At 40.4% G+C, this 17,699-nt stretch overlaps 1 protein-coding gene across 4 annotated transcripts in view; it reads right to left on the bottom strand.

The window, feature by feature from the left end:
• The window catches only part of TSPAN9 (tetraspanin 9), a 178,133-nt gene continuing 160,434 nt past the window's right edge, over positions 1-17,699 (bottom strand). For all 4 annotated transcript variants that reach the window (XM_071557909.1, XM_071557890.1, XM_071557900.1 and 1 more), the window contains 6 exons: positions 9,256-9,447; positions 7,530-7,604; positions 5,926-6,027; positions 5,193-5,324; positions 4,989-5,072; positions 1-4,063 (listed from right to left, as the gene is read on the bottom strand). In XM_071557909.1, coding sequence (XP_071414010.1) covers positions 3,992-4,063; positions 4,989-5,072; positions 5,193-5,324; positions 5,926-6,027; positions 7,530-7,604; positions 9,256-9,447 — 657 coding nt within the window. In that variant the 3' untranslated portion in view covers positions 1-3,991. The remainder of the gene's footprint in view (positions 4,064-4,988; positions 5,073-5,192; positions 5,325-5,925; positions 6,028-7,529; positions 7,605-9,255; positions 9,448-17,699) is intronic.

Below are 17,699 nucleotides of genomic sequence, written 5' to 3'. Positions count from 1 at the left end.
TCACCTTTTAAAAAATCCTTTATTTTTATATCATCCTAGTAAAAATCTTTTATATAAAGGCGAAAGTAGGTATTGCATAGAAGAAACACTGGTGCAAACATCACCCGGTGGGAATGGCATGTTGTTTCTTAGTGTCTACTATCTACTGCACAACAGATGGCTAGCCCACAGCCAGACATCTCCAGGTTTCCCCATGCCAGCTACAGGATGAAGCTGCTCAACTCTATGGAAAGAAGTTACATCAGAATTATGTGTGGCCTATTCCATGCTGCTCCCAAAAACCATCTACTGGGAAAACATCCTTTACCTCCGTGCCTTTTCCATGCCTGACCAATAGTTGCCCAAGAAAGACTATGAGGATCAGTTTGGCTGCCCTCTGCTTGCACCCTTCCTGTGTGTGAGTTTGTATTTCATGCATACAAATGGGGGGTGGACACAGGATAGAAGAGTTGTCCTAAAGTGACCATAGTCCAGGAACTCAATGCATGACATATCCAAGGCATCTTCTGTCATTCTGGAGACATTTTTGTCATTTTTTTATCATCTTACATGCTACTTTGCCATGGGCACATTTTTTTGAGCACCTTCTACGTGAGCTTCCTGTGACTAACAGCCTTGGTACCTCCAGGAGGGAACAGAATTCACTGCCAACACTTCATCAGCTTTCAAGTTGAGGTTCTTCAGGCAGTTCTCCTGTTTTGTCTCTGCTTAAGTTCTATTACAGCTTCCAAGCATGAAGGATAGTAAGACAGCAGGTATGCTACAGTCTGAAGGAACACTCAGAGAAACAGCACTTTCACAGACTTGAACTGTGCTTTCATGAATTAGAGATACAGAGAGGTATGTATTTATACAAATCAATATTTGTGTATATTAAAGATACTTTTACTCAGTATCAGTTTTTATTTAAAAACATGCTAAAAACTTATAGTTAAATAATCAGAGTGACATTTGGGAAAAACACACAGATAGCCACCCACCAGCATAAGCAGAAAAAGTGCATACATACATGAGCCAAAGCTCCCTTTCACCATTTTGCAGGACAGTTAGTGCCTTGTCTGACAAACTGACTAATGCAGCCTCACAATTTCCAGAGCTGTTTTTTGCTGCTTGGAAAATGGTATTACTTTCTGCATCTTTGAGGATGTCTGTCATCACCTCCCACATCAGAGAGTCAGCTAGAGACACAAATCAGTCCTGCTTTTGACTCCTCTCCTGTTGGTGGCTTCACAGAGATGAATACATGAAGTTCATGTAACTATCTCACTTAATACTGTGCTCAAAATGCCAAAAGTAGTCATTAAAAAAAGATTTCAGGATCTATGCTGCTAGATCATGAAATGGAATGAAGCATTCTAGAAAAATAAGTTTGAATGGAAGGCAAAGTAGCTGAGTTTGCAACTACACATTTCATCTCTGAGTTACTCATAAACATTTTTTATTTCCTTATTACTTTCACTAATATATTTTACCATTTTTGTACAAAAACTGACTGCAGATTAAAATTCAAGATGTGGCAAGTACCACTGTGTGACCCCAAAGGACAGAGATGATGCTCCTGCTCAGTCTTGCACCCTGCTCTTTTTAAGCACCAGAGAAAGCTAGAGAAAGCTAAGCACTTCTGCCCAAAGGGAGAATGCAGTGTAGCCACCTGATGAAAATCATCCTGTCTTTTCTTGCAAAAATGGGAACGCATCTTAGCAACTTTGGATACAGTCTTACATGTAGCAGCAAATACACTGGGCATCAGAGCCCCTTCTTCAACATGGAACAGCCATCTCCAGTGAGGCTCAGATGCTCCTGGTCCCAATTTTTGTTAGAAATGGAAGTAAAACTGGATTCAGTTTCTGTGCTTTCCCTCTGCTTCTTCCCTGACTCCTTCAAGGGCTATCCAAGTGAAACATCTGAACCCATATGGCCTTGTCTGCTTCAGTGGGAAACAGAAGCCCTGCGGAACTTTGGGCATTGTGCTCATATGGGCAAGGACTGTGCTGTAAGAATAGTAACCTTCTTCACTGCAACACCTAAATTCATCTCTATCTCCCACACATTCACACTCCTTCCTGTCACACTGATTTCATAGGAACTCAAAAAAGTGACACATAGGTCACACAAAACACTATTGCTGCCAGATGTACAGATGCATGCAGGACTTACTAGGAAGACAAACAAGGGACTAAAACTTTCTGGTTATAAAGTGGCTCAACAGCTATTTCAGCCCACAAAGAAAACATAGGCTGAATGATACAATGAAAATTATATCTTTTTAGAGGTTAAAGTATAAATATTCAGACTGGACATTAAGAGAAACTTATTTACCAAAGGAATAGTTTGACATGGCATGACTCTGAAAGGCACAAAATCTCCATCCTCTATAGGTTCTGAAAGTTAGCCCATTAATGTCATAATGAACCCCATCTCACATATGTGTCAGTACCCCTTTGAGAGTGACATTAGATAAGACAACCTCTGAAGGTCCCTTTTCATAGCTGCTAATGCAAAAAAACTGTGTTTCTTTCAGACCTGAGTCAAGCCCTGACTACAGTTTAGTCAGAACATCCTCCAGTGTCTGAGCCTTTCCTTCTTCCTTCACAAAACATCAAAAACCTGGAACAAAGGGTAACTGGAGACTCCTTGCAATGAAGAAGCATTCACAGTAGAGAAATTTATGTTCAAGTTTTCTAAGAGGAATATGGGTAAAAGTATGTATTGAGTAAACTACCCCAGTGGATGGATTTGGCAACCTGTCAGCAGCTTCTGTGCTGAAGGTGTGACAACATATACCATCTCTGAGTGCTATTTTGGAAATTGCCCCTTTCCTGCATTATCTGGTCACCTTTAATCAAACCACCTTTTCTAGCTCGGGAGACAGCTGTCTTTAGCCTGAGGAAACCCCTACAACAAAGGGTATGGCATGACACTGTTGCCATCAAATTGCCCTCCCCTTCCTTCACATCCAGCAGCATGCCATGCCTTGGGCAACCTTTTTGAAGCAGACAACACAATCTGTGAAGTCTGCTGGCAGTAGGTCAGACTGCAATCTCTCTCCTTTGTGTTAGCAGTAACTTGCTTAGTCAGTACTTTTAGCTTTCAAAGTAGCATGACATCAAAGCAGCCAGGCACTGCTTTGGGTGAGTAAAGGCTTTGGAGATTTTGCCTCACAGAAGTAGGAGGCTTATCATCTCATCCCATGGGAAGGCTTTGCATTCCATCTGAGGAAAGAATCTCTGATTTTAAAGGAAACACCTTTGTTACAGTACGGGCATCAAGGCCCTGATAAAGGAAGATGATGCCTCCTCATGGACTTGAGAAAACTCATGTCTTTGCCTGCACCAACTGCCAACTTTGAAAAACATGTCCTCTTGAGATCGCACAGTGGTTCCCAAATTAATGTACAATAAATGTGTAAAACCCAAAACAGTAAGAAGTTATAAGTCAGGCAACTAAATTCTAAGCTATGTCCATCATAATAATCATCATCATCATTATCATTATCATAATAAAAAAGTATACACCATAAGGTACAAGAAGCTGCAAAGCAAAGCAGCTCCAATTCCTAGGACTCTCAGAGTGGCTTTTCTGAGTCTTCCAGTAAATTGGACATAAGGGTTGAAAACTTAATGGAAGACTTTGAAGAATTCTCCCTTGAAGTCGAACACATGTAATAATTTTTGCACATATAGCATGGATTAGTAGAGCAAAATATTTTCTTAAGTTAAGAAACATTCTTAGAGCAGATCTATGATTTCGTGTAGAAAATCCATTTGTTTGGCGGGGTTTCCCCCTCTTTGGCAAATAAATGGCAAATGCGAAACAGAAAAAAAAAAGAGTCAAATAAGTTGTGATAATAACTGGACAAGTAACAACAAAGTGGATCGGTCAATGGGACGGATTCCCTCAGCAGGGCTAAGTGTGATGCTCCTTGTGGTCATTCCTCGTGTTCACTTTTATGATGAGACAGAAGAGTTGATGTGATAATGTTTCAGAGGCTTTAGGCATCATATTTTTTGCCAGTCCTGTGAATCTGCTGGAAGAGTGTCATGGAGAAGGCCATGCCAAGAATCTAAAAGAAAACAAACAATAAGGGCTTTAGTATAAGAAGCCTGCCAAAACTGCACTGCTGACCTGTGTTCATGGCCCAGCTGTAGTTTTAACAGTCATTCTACACTAGCCATATTTCTCATGTTTCAACAGTGAGCAATAAACTTGAATGTATCTTGTTCGGGCACACAGTGATGTCCAGAGTTGTATCTGTCAGCACACAGATGGAGGGAAAAACCTCTCAGGGCTCTTTGTCATATGTGCAACAATTTTTCAGAATCAATACATAAGATTCACTCTTCCCTTTGACCCAACAACTTGTGCTTGTTTAACCAGTTAACTGTGATTAAAAATATCAGATCCAGGTATTCTCCCCCAAAAGTATAGCAGTGAGAGAATCATAGAATATCGTGAGCTGGAAGGGACCCACAAAAAGCATTGAGTCCAGCTCCTGGCCCTGCACAGGACAACCTAGAAATCAGACCTTGTGCCTGACAGCATTGTCCAAATGCTTCCTGAATTCTGGAAGGCTTTGTGCCGTGACCACTTCCCTGGAACAGGAACCCTCCATTTCTTTTTTAAAAACATGTTGACCTACTCTGTTCAGTGGCCAAACTTGAGTCATTTTGGTAATTTCTAGAACTTGCTTCCAAAATCAAAGAACAGCCATAAGGTTGTTCCCTAAGGGACAGTGTAACAAATGGCTAAATATGGGAACTCTGAAGTCAAAACAGCAAAACCCCAATGCAGCATGTCACCTTTACAGGACTCACTACTGACCTGCTTCCTTTTTGAGCAGATGGCCTTAAATGAACTCTTAAAACAAATCTGACATTATTGAAATAATATTCCAACTCAAAGCAGTTGAGCATCACTTTTCACACAGGACAATCAAGAATGCTGACAGCAAATCAAAGCCATGCTGACAAACATTGTACCAGTATTACCTGCATTATGAGGATGCACATCCCAATAGAACCAAGGACATGCTTATTGTCATCAAACCAGGACATAACTCTCTCATAACATCCCTGAAATGATGAAAGATGAAAATTAAAACCCCAAGGTCACATTTTCTTTCATGTGCATTCCCTCTATTTTCTCCATTCCCACCCCTACCTAAGACCTGACCTGGGCAAAGTGAGCCTTACCGTTTTCCACACTAATTCAGTAGAGTTCCGTCCACAGTCTTGGGAGTTTTCTGTACAACATCGGTCTGGAACGGTGTTTTCTCCCAGGACTGGGTACCAATCTGTAAAGTCGTTCACACCACAGCATTTCATCTGTGCAAAAGTAAATGATTAATAAATTAACTGGGACAATTTGTGAATTACACACAATCACAAACTTTTACTTCCACTAAACCACTCTGTATTTTGCAAAATGCTGCCACAAGACTTTTGCAGTTTTGAAGTGTTCTGTAGTCTCTGATCACTAAAAGCAAATACCTAAAACCACAAAGAACACCAAAGAAAATATATGGTTCTATGCCCAAGGTATGTTAGTCTTCTTGTGACAGAGACATAAACCCAAAGACCAAAACACAAGGTAATCTGCCCACAACTGCTAACAACAAAAGCTTGCCAAAGTTTCAGTTCCACCTGTGCAGGTTTTGCTGCCACTCTGCTGTTTCAGATCATCTCTATGCCTATGATAGGCACAGAGAATCTCAGACAGGTGAGTGTCTGTCACCTTACAGAGTATACTTTGATCCTGAGTTTCACAGAACATCCTGGATGTTCAACAGTGCAAAATCAGAAACCAAAACCTGCATTAGCCATCTTTTACACATGGCACAAATTCCATACTTAACAGACTGTCGCAGGCTTGGTGAGCAAATTGGTTTGGTTTGGTTTGATATTTTTAATTGAGAAAATATATTACCTCTGCTTGAATGATATTCCATGCATTTTTCAGTCCAACATTATTTTCTGAGTTGTATAGCTTCATACCTTCCTTCAAATCCTTCTTTGCACTCTCACTGACCTGCACCATGTAAAAGATAGAGAAAGTCAATGCTGTTCAGAGGAAAGGACCAAATGGTACAGACACACATATAGAACGTCTGCCTCTTAACTTCTCACACCATAAACTTAATGTGGGTAGAAAAGCTTCAAGACTCTCACAAGTCAGTAAGATCTTTAAGCAGCTGCCAAGGTCTAGTCCCTCCCTCCCACTGCAAATTACTGGATTAATTCTCCTGTGATAGGAGACCTCTGCGAAGAGTCCATCACAGAGTAATCATCTGATTCAAGCTAACTGAAAATGAACAGCATGAATCTGCTGAGCTTACTGTAGATAAAATAGCTGTTGGCACTACTCCACAGCAGCCTCTCCTGCCTGTAACCTATGGCCTACTTGAATTTGCTTGTATCATAAAACCAGAGTCCCAGCTTCCTAACCCTAACAGAGTTATTCTTGCATGGGTTCTGGCTTCTTGCAGGTCATAGTACATAGCCAATACAAAATCTACTTAAAAGAGACATTATTGTTGTTCTCCATGTGGGAATAGGCTTGTAGGATTTATGATTTTCAGCTGTGCTTTCTTTCGAGGATAAAGTTGGAGATCTTAACAGGAAATCTGAGCTGTCCCATTTCTTGCAAAAATTTCAGTCTGAGCCTGGAGTCCTAGGTGCAGGTAAGGATGCACCTTGCCTCTGACAGTAGTGATCTGGCAGCAGAGAAATAATTATGGTCCTGGCATGAAGGTCAACTATATTGTAAGATCTATTTCATCCCTCTTTGACGTCCCAGTCAAAATCAGAATTCACCTCAGCTCCCTGAAAGTAGCAGGCATCATAGTGACAACCTGAGAACAGATAAAGGTCTGGTAGGAGCTGTTTTAAAATAAATCTGGACATGCTTATACTGTCAGGTTCTGCCCTGTGTTTAACAGAGTTCTGCAGTTCTCCAGGCACTTTTCCAGTCTTATATATATAATGGGACAGCCAGTTGTGCCTACTTCATTTAGTCTCTATGAGATAGCAGATTCTTACAGATGAACTTTATGAGAAGCTGCCTCTTGATCAATATTGCATCCTTGCCAAACTTTCTGGGACTACCTAGTCAAAGGAGACAACTGGTGGCATCTGGAATAATATGCAAATACCCCATGGCTCTCTCCTCCAGTCCTGTTCCAAGAGTTGCCCCTAAGAAGCTAACCAGGTTTTAAGTAGGACCTCCCACAACTCAGGTCCACAAGAGGATCAGCTTTTTGCAGACATTAAAGAGCTATGTTGAAGGCTATCTAAGATTTTCAAAGAAGACTAAAAAGGAGGCCCTGCATCATGGTCTTATTTCAGGGATTTCTCTCCTGCTTGCTCTCCTCCTCACCTCTCCCTCCCCCTTCAGAAGCAGCTTACAGAAAACAGCCAAGATTTAACCAAGCTGAAGATCAAGGAGAACACGAATACCTCTCAAACAAAAACAAACTGAACCTGGTTTACATGCTAGTACAGATAATTAATCTATATGGCACATTTGCTTACCTTGTCCATATAAACAAAGAACAAAATGAGTAATATCAGCTCTGCCAGGAGAATTACCAGCAAAACGATGAAAAACTAGAACAAAGAAAAAACAGACAATGTATACACACTTGCCAACTAGAGAGCAAACCTGGAGCTGCTAGAAACTATATCAAGACTATGGACCTTGTCCTCTAAACCTTTCCTCTACTGCCAAAAACACGCAAGTTTGATTTCAAACTATTCAGGCTTATAGATACTATATCGCCACTAAAGCTTCTGATGGTCTCGCCATCAATGAGGAAATTCACTGTCAAGCATTCGCAAAATCTTTGGGTTTGGCCTACTACCAGTTTGCAGGTTTCAGCCATGCTTTTGTCTTGCTCCTTTTGACTGCTGGTCACATCACACAGCACTCTTTCCTTCATACAAACTACAGAACAGATGCTGACCCCCTTACCACAAAGATCAATGGGATGTGCCTCAGAAGTGATTCGCTGGCAGGTGGGCTTTAACCACATCTAACTGTGGAATAGTAATTATATTACTCAGCACTTCTTCCCAACTATTTGTATCTGAAATCTCTCTCTCTGCAGGGGCATCCAAAGTGTGAGTTCTAGTAGTTTTTCACTACTTTTCATGCTCACTATACCTTTTTTTTAATGGCTTTGTGTCCTAGCAGACTGTCAGATTGGCATGGCACCAGCCCCTCAGACAAGAGAAGAAGCAGTATGCAGCACAGTTAGCTCTCCAACTGGAAATTCATGATAGCCATGACAGTAAAAAAAGACTTTTGCAGAACCTTATAAGAATGTAAACACTCTTAAAAAGAAAAAATAAGGAGCTGGTGTTGCAGTTTATGTGGATGAATGACATGGACCTCATTGCTATTCTCTCTTTGCCCTTCTAGATGTAAAACATATAACCCAAGCAATCAGATAGCAAAAACCAGGTGGACATTTTCCCTCCAGTTTAATTCTCTGAGATGATCCAAGGAATGCTGCCCAGCTGTTCCCCAGCATCATATAAGGGAGAGTTTTGCACAAGGCAAACATGCTTCTGAATGTCACAGCATCTGTATTCATAAGCTGTGACTGAATTGGAAGCTGTCTACTTGGAAGTCCTCCTCTCATCCTCTGCCACGATACCTCTCTCCTTGGGGTGAGGAGAAGCATGATGAAGCTTCCTGGTTTATGCAAAAGGAGTGATCCATACTGTGCTTTCTGAGAGGGGTTCCCAAGCTCTATGCTTCAGTTCTGAACAAAGACTGGCAAGGATCAGACTTTTTTTTTTTCAATTGATAAGGTCTCGCAGAGACCTTGACATCTTAACTTTGGGTCAGATGTTTTCCACCATTCTCTGACAAGGACCTTAAATAAGGCCATTGTAGGAAATTGCAACAAGAGGCTTTGAGCAACTCTATGCTTAAAATTTTTTTCAGACAATCTTTATAACAGACATTTCCAGAAGGGCTATCCAGGTTGATCCTACAATTCATGCAGAGGTAATAGACAGTAGTTTGCTATGCTATCTAATACATTAAGGTACATAGTAACAAGGGTACATGCATTAATACACAATTGGTATCACTGTGACCAAAGCTATGGGATGTTATACTGCAAGCATACAGAAGATTTAAAGCCAAGGGCAATGTTACAGTGAGCTACAAGGCTACTTTACACTGGTCATTCAAATAAAATAACAAAGCAACAGTCACTCTTAGTGAGAAGGAGTACTGATGACTTACGCTCAACAAGAGGCACTTGTTTTCTTTGATAGCACCTAGACAGCCCAGAAAGCCGGTCACCATGATCACTGTGCCAATGGCAATGACTAGGTTGGCAGCTGAAAGTGATGGAAAGCTGGGAGAAAATGTGGCGAAGTTTCCTTGAGAGACTGACAGCCAGATGCCCACACCCAGCAGACCACAGCCACATAACTGCAAAGAGATAAACAAAAAAAGGTGTAACCATTAAAAAAAATGTCACTGTCTCCTTTTGCAGCAACTCTGAAAATAAAGAACTTCACAAGCAAATTCTCAGGTAAGTGTTGTGCAGTAATGCTTTCACTGGCTTAGTGCAGACACAAAGAAAAACTAAATGTTCTTACTTAGACTTGGTCATGTCATCTATACATATAATTCTATTTAAAAGCCACTGGATGGCAGAATTCTCTTTTTAAAGACTTAACAGATGAAACCAGGGCTATTCATTGACCTCCCAACTGCAAAACCCAATGCAATTTTTCTGAATGAACATAAAAGTATTATTTGAAAGAATGCTCCATTGCACTTATTTCTACAGTCATCTGCAGTGTCTAAGAGTATTCAGCCCTCTATTGCCTCATCCTAGGCAAGGAAGTCCTGGGAAAATTATAATAGCATAATTTCCATAAATATTTGTCATAAAATGCCCAGTCCCAGTAGCCAGATTGGGTTTTAGTATGAGTTCTTGTAGCTTTAGTGATGTTTGCCTGTCTTCAATGTCAAAAAAATCATATTTCTACATTCATTATCTAGATGAAGCTCAACTTCAGCTACTCTTTGTCAGTGAAAAAACCCAAAGGAAATGCAGAGCTGCCAATAAAACATAAGATTAACTTCACTTTGCTTTTCACTCTTAAAAGTATCATATCTGGTTAAGGAAATAAGGTTTCCCATCTTAAGTCATGCAGCAGGTCTTCAAAACAAAGGCCGAGTTTTGCATTACAGAGGGCCTTAAACTGGCTATCTTTTAGTAATTGCTCAAAATGGCTGTTATGCAACTTCACATCTGATCTGTGATCACTTTGCAATGAAATCTGATGTAGGAGTTAGTTGTACTTTCATTAAATCTGTGAGCTACTCAACAGTACTATTAGTTTCCCACCAAATCTAGCCTTTGCCAAGGTCAGAGGTGAAATTCACGTCATCTTCAGCTGACAGGGGGATTAAAGCACAACCCATCAGCCCCCAACTCAGAATATTGCTGCTCCAATTTACTTGGACCACTGTATGAAAAAATAAAACTGCACCTAATCATTACTCACAGTGATATCCCAAAGCTGCTGGTGGTTCACCTGTCAGCAGTGGAACATGAGTTCTAGCAGGTTCCCTGCACCCAGACCACCCCATCGTGCTTGCATATTTTTACTCAAGCAGGAAACCGATCAGCAGAGAACTGCACCTCCACTAAACCAGGCTTTAGTCTTGCTTTGTGATAAGCACCAACCTGGCATGATGTAGAGCTACAGACCTCAGGTTTTAGGGAAATATCCCTGCTCGTGTCTGAGGTGATTTTTCCAGCAGGGCTGATAGTTCAGGGTACAACTGGCTTCTGGTTTCGCTGCTTCATGTGAAAGTGAAACCAGAATAGTATCTTCTTGCAATCGCATCAACTTGTCTATGAGATAGGCTTATGTTTTTATAATCATATGCATGGCTATTTTCTTTTACTTCCCTTTTGATCCTTTTGTCCCCTCTGAGCCTCCTTCCCAGTTTGCTTGAAGCTTTTGAAGCTCCTTTGGGTCTAAGGAGATTCATCAATTCAGTGAAAAATTGGGACCAGGAGTAGGCCTTATGCAAGATGTTCACAGGCATTCCCAAGGAAGGCAGAGTAAAGGATCTCCCAGTGTACCAAGCACAAAAACACAGGCAGAGAATGAGGGAAAGGTGGACATTAACTAGACTGCATTGGTAGTCATTTCCATACCCCTTTGCACCTAAGCTTTAGTTTAGCAATCTGGAGAAAAACACCACAGGTGTCTAAAGCTCACAAGCACACGCATTGGATAACACAGAGGAAATATTCAGAATTCTTGTAAGGAGACTGAAATGCAACTCTGCTTGTGGAACTCAACACACAGTAACTCCCCAGAGTGAGCTGGGGAGCTTTGCATCACTAGGTGTGCATGAATATCACAACATCTGTTCCCTGTAGCAAAGGTGAATGCAGCTGCAGCATGAGTGTGTGTGGCAGAAGAAAGTCAAGCATCTACTATCCCTATGAAAAGACTGATACAAAACATACACACACACATGTAGCAGGAGAGGGCTACAGGACTTTCACCTCTTCCCTCAAATCTGTCCACTCTGATTAATAGTTCTGAATTGATTTCTCATTGCCTTTCATTGTATGTCAGCAAGGTTAATGTTAACTTAGACTAGTAAAGAGCTGGGGGCAAGGGGAATGCAAAATAGAAGCCTCCTGATCATATTCTGCTGCAGGATCCAGTGGACATTGCCACAGGTTCAAACTGTCTGCAGTTCATGGAATCAGCCACCCTATTGCTCCTGCTTTAAATTTCATCTACTCTGTCCTTGAACTGCTGCAGTTTTGGTGCCTCAAGCTCACTCAGGAATCCACTCTGTGGCTCAGCTGTTTTCACCGTTAGATGAGAACTGCAGGCAGTTGCTCAGGCTGAGACCTTAATGGTTCAGGAGGTCAGAAGCAGCTCTAACCACACAACATTCATTTAAGATATTAAATGGCATTTCTAAGCTGCCAGAACTGCCATTGCCATTAGCTGATGGCACTTCAATCAATGACTTAATGAGATAGATGACTTTATATGTTTCCAAAGAAGTTTTACCAAAGACTGAAATTGTTCAATGTGGCTTTCCATCAGAACCTGAACTCAGACTTTAAAGGTCATTCAAAAATGCATTCCTTGGACCTTTAGAATTTATAAGGCTCAGAAATTACAGCCCTATCTCAAATGTTTTGAAAGAGTGCAGTGAATTCTGGAATCCTCCGGCCAAAAGCAATAGAACATTGTAGATTAACAAGGTGGTGGTAAGAGCAAGATTAAGGCAAAATGCTTATGGAGGAAGGGCAAGTAAAGAACAAATAGGGGCACATGTGATCAATAGCAAGATCAGCCCAAAAAGAGTCACACCTCAGGATCCAATACCAATTATGAAGTAGTAGCAAAAGACATAGAAGAAAGAAGCCCTTACCAGCATCTCTTTATCATTTGAAAAAATTCTGCAGCACAATCTTGACTGAGGTTGGGTCTAGAAAAGAAAGGTAGCTCAAAAATTACACTATGAGGCTCATGTTTATGTTTAATTAGACAAAGTTAGAAGCTGGTAATTGCTAAGATGAGAGAAGGGAGAGGTACCTTCAAGTGTAGGAAATCAGAAAAGTGACAGACCCACTAGTGCTTCATGGGATCGACATGAAGTCTCAAAAAAGAACCAGGAGCGGGAGAAGAATCAAAGCTGGAGAGCAGAAAAACAGATGGCCTCTGTCCCTTGGACAGGCTTGCAGTTCAGGAGACCCATATATATACTTTCAAACAGGTCATATTGTTTCTTCACTTGCTTGTGGTAGCCACACCAGTATTCTGGTAAACTCAGGAGCAAAACACTTTGCTTTATGTCAGAAGACCGCTCACCGGCACCTTGACCTTTCCACAATGCCTTGAGCAGAGAAGAAGCATTTGATACTTGATGTGAAATGTTTGTAACAAAGGTCTAGTGCTGTCCCTAGGCAGACCACTATGGAGATGTAATTTGAATGCCAGACATACAAACACATTGGGAGAAGAGTCCTTTACAATTCAAAATGAATTATATGACATCTGAGGCTTCAGACATATCAACATTTTCTATTTCTTCCTTCAATTCTGATTTCCCATTGAAGACAACTTTCCATTTTAGTGATTGGGTAATGTGCTAAAGTGCACAATATGATTGCAGTATTATCCAGAGCTTTGTGAAAACGCTTCTTTAGAGCAGTATTACAATTTCACCACAGTATCTGCACTGATCATGCTCTCACCATGGCTGATTTCCAAGCTAAATTCTCCTTTTCACGGAATTTTTACCTCCTAAAGTAAAATTTCTCCACCCCTAAATTACACTGAAATTTCAGATTACATAATAAATCAGGTGATGGAGGGGCTATTAAAGACAAAGGCTGATCTATGCAAGCGGGATTATCTACAGAGACTGAAGAGAGTAGAAAGTCAGGAAGACCTGCAATTTGATAAAAGACATGACATCCTAAAAACTTCCACAAGGTGGCATCCCATACCAAAGAGCTCTAAGATTTAAGACAAATTTAGTATTTCTTTCCACAGCTCCTCAATTTGTGTGCTTTCGTCTCATTTTTTCTTTCTGACATTCTACTGAGTAGCAGCATTGTTGATGCTAAAATTTATGCTTTAAACCTCAGGTCCCATGACAAATGCTTTTTTCACTCGTGCTTCTTAAAAAAACCCAAATAATTCCACTGACATGGGACTTAATTGTATACAACCATACCAACCAAAGCTAGTTAGAATTCTAGCAATAAAACACCTTTCCCTGACACTTTATTCTATACCATTCCCGTTCTTTATAAAACATGAATGCTATAAAAAATGCTCTGACAGCCATTTATTCTCACAGGATCCACCTCTTTCTGTCTGGAACAAGTGAATCCTGAAGAGTGAAAGCAGAAAAAATATATCAAGTCATCTTATTAATTCCTTTTTCACCATATAATTAAATAATATATGCTGCTTGGTATTTAATGGTGTGAGAGTGATGGCACTGACATTCCTTCCCTAGAGAAATGGTTCAACAGCATAATAAATTTCACTGGATTTTTCTTCTCAAAAAATGTTGGCTTCTTTCCCTCTCATGATTAGAAATCATCATCCTCCAGGCAACCATCAAATCTCTCCTTCCCCTGGTGTTTATGTCACTGCAGAACACTATCATAAAGTCAGTCACTTTTACTTATAGGGTAATTTAGCCAAGCTATGGTACACATATTTTGAGCTTAAAAGCAAACAAAAGGAACGCCAACTTTCCTCACAGGTTCTCCCACACTTTGCTATTTCACTGATCAAAATCTGAATTCTCTTCAGTATCTCAACATCTACCTGTAATCATCATTGGTCCCAGAAAAATTACAGCATTCTAAGAAACAGTAAGAGTCTCAAATGCTTCACAAGAAATTAGAAGTCCAAATAAACCCAGAGATGGAGCAGCCCTTTCCCTGACAAGTGCTATCAGCAGAGTGGGAAAGGGGCTCTTTTATTTTATTCGGCATTTTTTAGCACTGTGTAACTAAATAACAATACAAACTTTCACAATACAGCACCATATACAGGTTTAGTTGCCTTAACCAAAAGAAGATGCAGAAGAGTTTACAAGACCTAGAAAAGGGAAACACAGATGGTCAGTGGTATGCCAAGGCTGACACATTGTACAGAAGGAGATTGTGCACAGGATTATCTGGCCTGGGAGGTACACTAGACAGGATGTGAATGAAATATTCACAGCTCCAGAGGTCAGTATGAAAACCAAACAGCCTGTCTTTTCAGTCTTTTCCAATAACAGGAACAAGGGGACTCTTAGCATGTATTTTTAGTATATTTTGCTTCACGTAACTGAGAACTAAATTGATAAATTATGCAATAAGTGATGGCAAGATTTTTATGTATTGGTAATAACATTTGTAGTTTCTTAGCATATACATAAATAATGACATTTTGTGCTTCTCAGAGTAACATAATGAATGCAGAATCCAGCAAAACTAGCAAGCAGCAAACAAGCTGGGGTAAAGAAGGGGTAGGAAATGCCATTCTGGTAAGGTGTGTTAATAGAATTATATTGATAGACTTACTCTTGAAGTCATTGAACAGCATCAAGAAAAGGGATCTGATAAAGAAGGCACTAGCCAAAGGAAAAGGGATGAGGCCATATTCTTCTTGACTTTTGCTGTCATTCCACTCCACGCACAAAATGTGTGATAGAAAAGCTGCACAACTAGGTGAGAGAGAAAGAGTGGAGGGAAAATTTTTTCTTGGCGTCAGACTTTTTAGTGCTGGTTAAACACCAGGAGAGCTGTTAATGCACTTGGAATAGAACAGAGACATTTAGAAACCAAATACTGAGAGACAACCACTAGGGACAAAAAGAAGAAGCAAGTGTCTCAGTTTGTACTCCACTTCCAATAACATGCCCTGGGCCGTCTGTGGCCCAGTTACAGAGAACAGAAAGCTCTCCACCTTCCTCTGTGCTATGTGAAAACAGGCAATCTTGCCTGAAGCAAAAATGATACAATGAAAACTACAAGGAACAGCTTAAATATGGTCCCCATAAAGTGGCAAAAAGCACAGGAGGTTTGTTACGAGGAAATACTAACAGCATGACTACAAAAACAAGTGTTAGTGCTGGGAACTGATTTCAGGATAACTGAAGAGACAGAAAGACACTTGGAATTAGGCTTTGATGGGCCTCTGTTTGAACAAAAAATTAACAGGAAGATGACTTGCACCAAAAGGACACGCATGAAAAAGCCATGTGAACAAGCAGAATGCATTGCCAAAGCCCAGCATAGAAAGGTTTTTCAGTGTTCAGGTGGGTCTTAAAACCCTCCTTTCGATGGTGTCAGCAACACTTTGGAAAAGCTGCCAGTAGTATTTTCCTTCTGTTTGGTAAGTTCTACAAGATAAAGGTTACCTATCTTAGCTTTCTCTTTTCAAGATAGAGAGCTTTTCTACCTTTTCTCTAACTGACTCTCAGACTGTGCAGATGAAATAAGGAAGACTGGCCCCTATGAAGCAGCAAAGTCTTCTCACTCTGATCCTGGGTTTTGGGTTTGTTTTTGTGTTTTGGGGGTTGTTTGGTTTTTTTATTTTCCCCTCTCCTTCATTTATGATATCTTAATGAGCTCACAGGGTTCCTATGGAATTAAGAAGTAGCACATCTTGTAAAAATGTTTGAAAGGCTGTTCTTTCTTACCATACAGGAAATCTTAAAGAAAACTTCTATGAGACATAAAGATGGACATAATCTTCTTTAGCAGCTGACAACCTGATTCAAAGACTCTTCAGCAGAAAGAGTTCTGTGCATTTTGGATCTGGTGCTTGATTTGGAAGCAGCCTGGTATAGAGATTCAAAACAGTAAGAGATACCATTCAGAAAACCATCACCCTGTATCAAACGACATAGGGGTCCCTGGTCTTGTTTCAATGCACATTAACTAACCCAAGTTTTGGAAGATACTAACTTGGTTGTCCAAGCAGATTATCACCACAAATAATGGGATTTTTCAAACTATCACAGTGCATTAACTGCTCTGTTGAGAGCACAATATTAATCAAAGTGTGTGTGTCTGGGAAAGCTCAGCAGAAGAGTCATTCCATCCATTTCCCATCAGGCAGAGATGCTTTTGCACTATCCTTCCCTGAGTTACAGATCACAATAAAGTTCTGGAAGGAGGCATGGATGAGAACTACATGGTTTCTACCACTTCAAAACACATTCCAAAACAAATATATGCTTTCTGCAAATTAAGCTTTTGGATGCCAGTTGCCTTCTCTGGATTTGGGTGGTTAATCCGTCTCTGGAAAGGGCTGGTGCTTAAAGGAGATTTTCAGGTAAGACCAGATAAATTTCCCACACTGCCCAGATAATCCATGGGATTAATCAAAATTGGAGTTTAACAGCTGACAATCTCAGAGGTTTCTTTCAAAGCAAGATCATCTTCTAAATATGATCCAAAATACAGCAGGAACAGCAAAATCTGAGAAGTTTTTCAGCCATAAACTAGAAAATTACAATGGAGTATGGAAGCAGGTGAATATATTTAAAAATACCTACTTAGTGCTATTGCTATAACAATACAGCAAATTTAAACTCCTCTATGACATTCCTATGAACTGGACATTGATGAAAGACATGGGAATCATTCTGATTTCTTCTTTGAGTCTAGCACTGTAACAGCTGCAATGACAGCCTGTGTGTAACAGACATTACAGAACTGGAATCTATGCAAATGCTCAACCTCCTTAATTCATCTGCCAGAGAAAGCCGTTACCATCTTCGTAGTCATTCCCCCAGCAGTACTTCTGGGATGCTCCTGAAAAACTGAAATGATGTATCAGAGACTGTGATCTTTTGTGGGGCTAGCAGAGGGAGAGCTACCATGAGGAGCATTTAATTCTGGCACTTTTATCAATCTGAAGTTTTGGAATGTGTAAATTTGCAGCCAGATGCCCTAAGCTTGGCTTGGGTGCTCCTCCCTGGTCACACTGGAGTTTTCAATACAGGACATTTTTTGTAAAAGGAAGTTATAATAGCTGGGGTTTCAATAGCTGGTTTATCAATAACAGCTTAAACTCTTTACTTAGTTGAAGGGCAACTTGGATACTTCATGTTGCACATTAGGAGAAACTTTCACTGAGAAATTAGTACAACACTGGAAGTTACCA

This window comes from Pithys albifrons, chromosome 1 (assembly GCF_047495875.1).
Source record: "Pithys albifrons albifrons isolate INPA30051 chromosome 1, PitAlb_v1, whole genome shotgun sequence".
In the NCBI taxonomy this organism is placed as follows: Eukaryota; Metazoa; Chordata; class Aves; order Passeriformes; family Thamnophilidae; genus Pithys; species Pithys albifrons.
The sequence above is the reverse complement of the archived record's forward strand: the minus strand, read 5'-3'. Positions and strand labels throughout refer to the sequence as shown.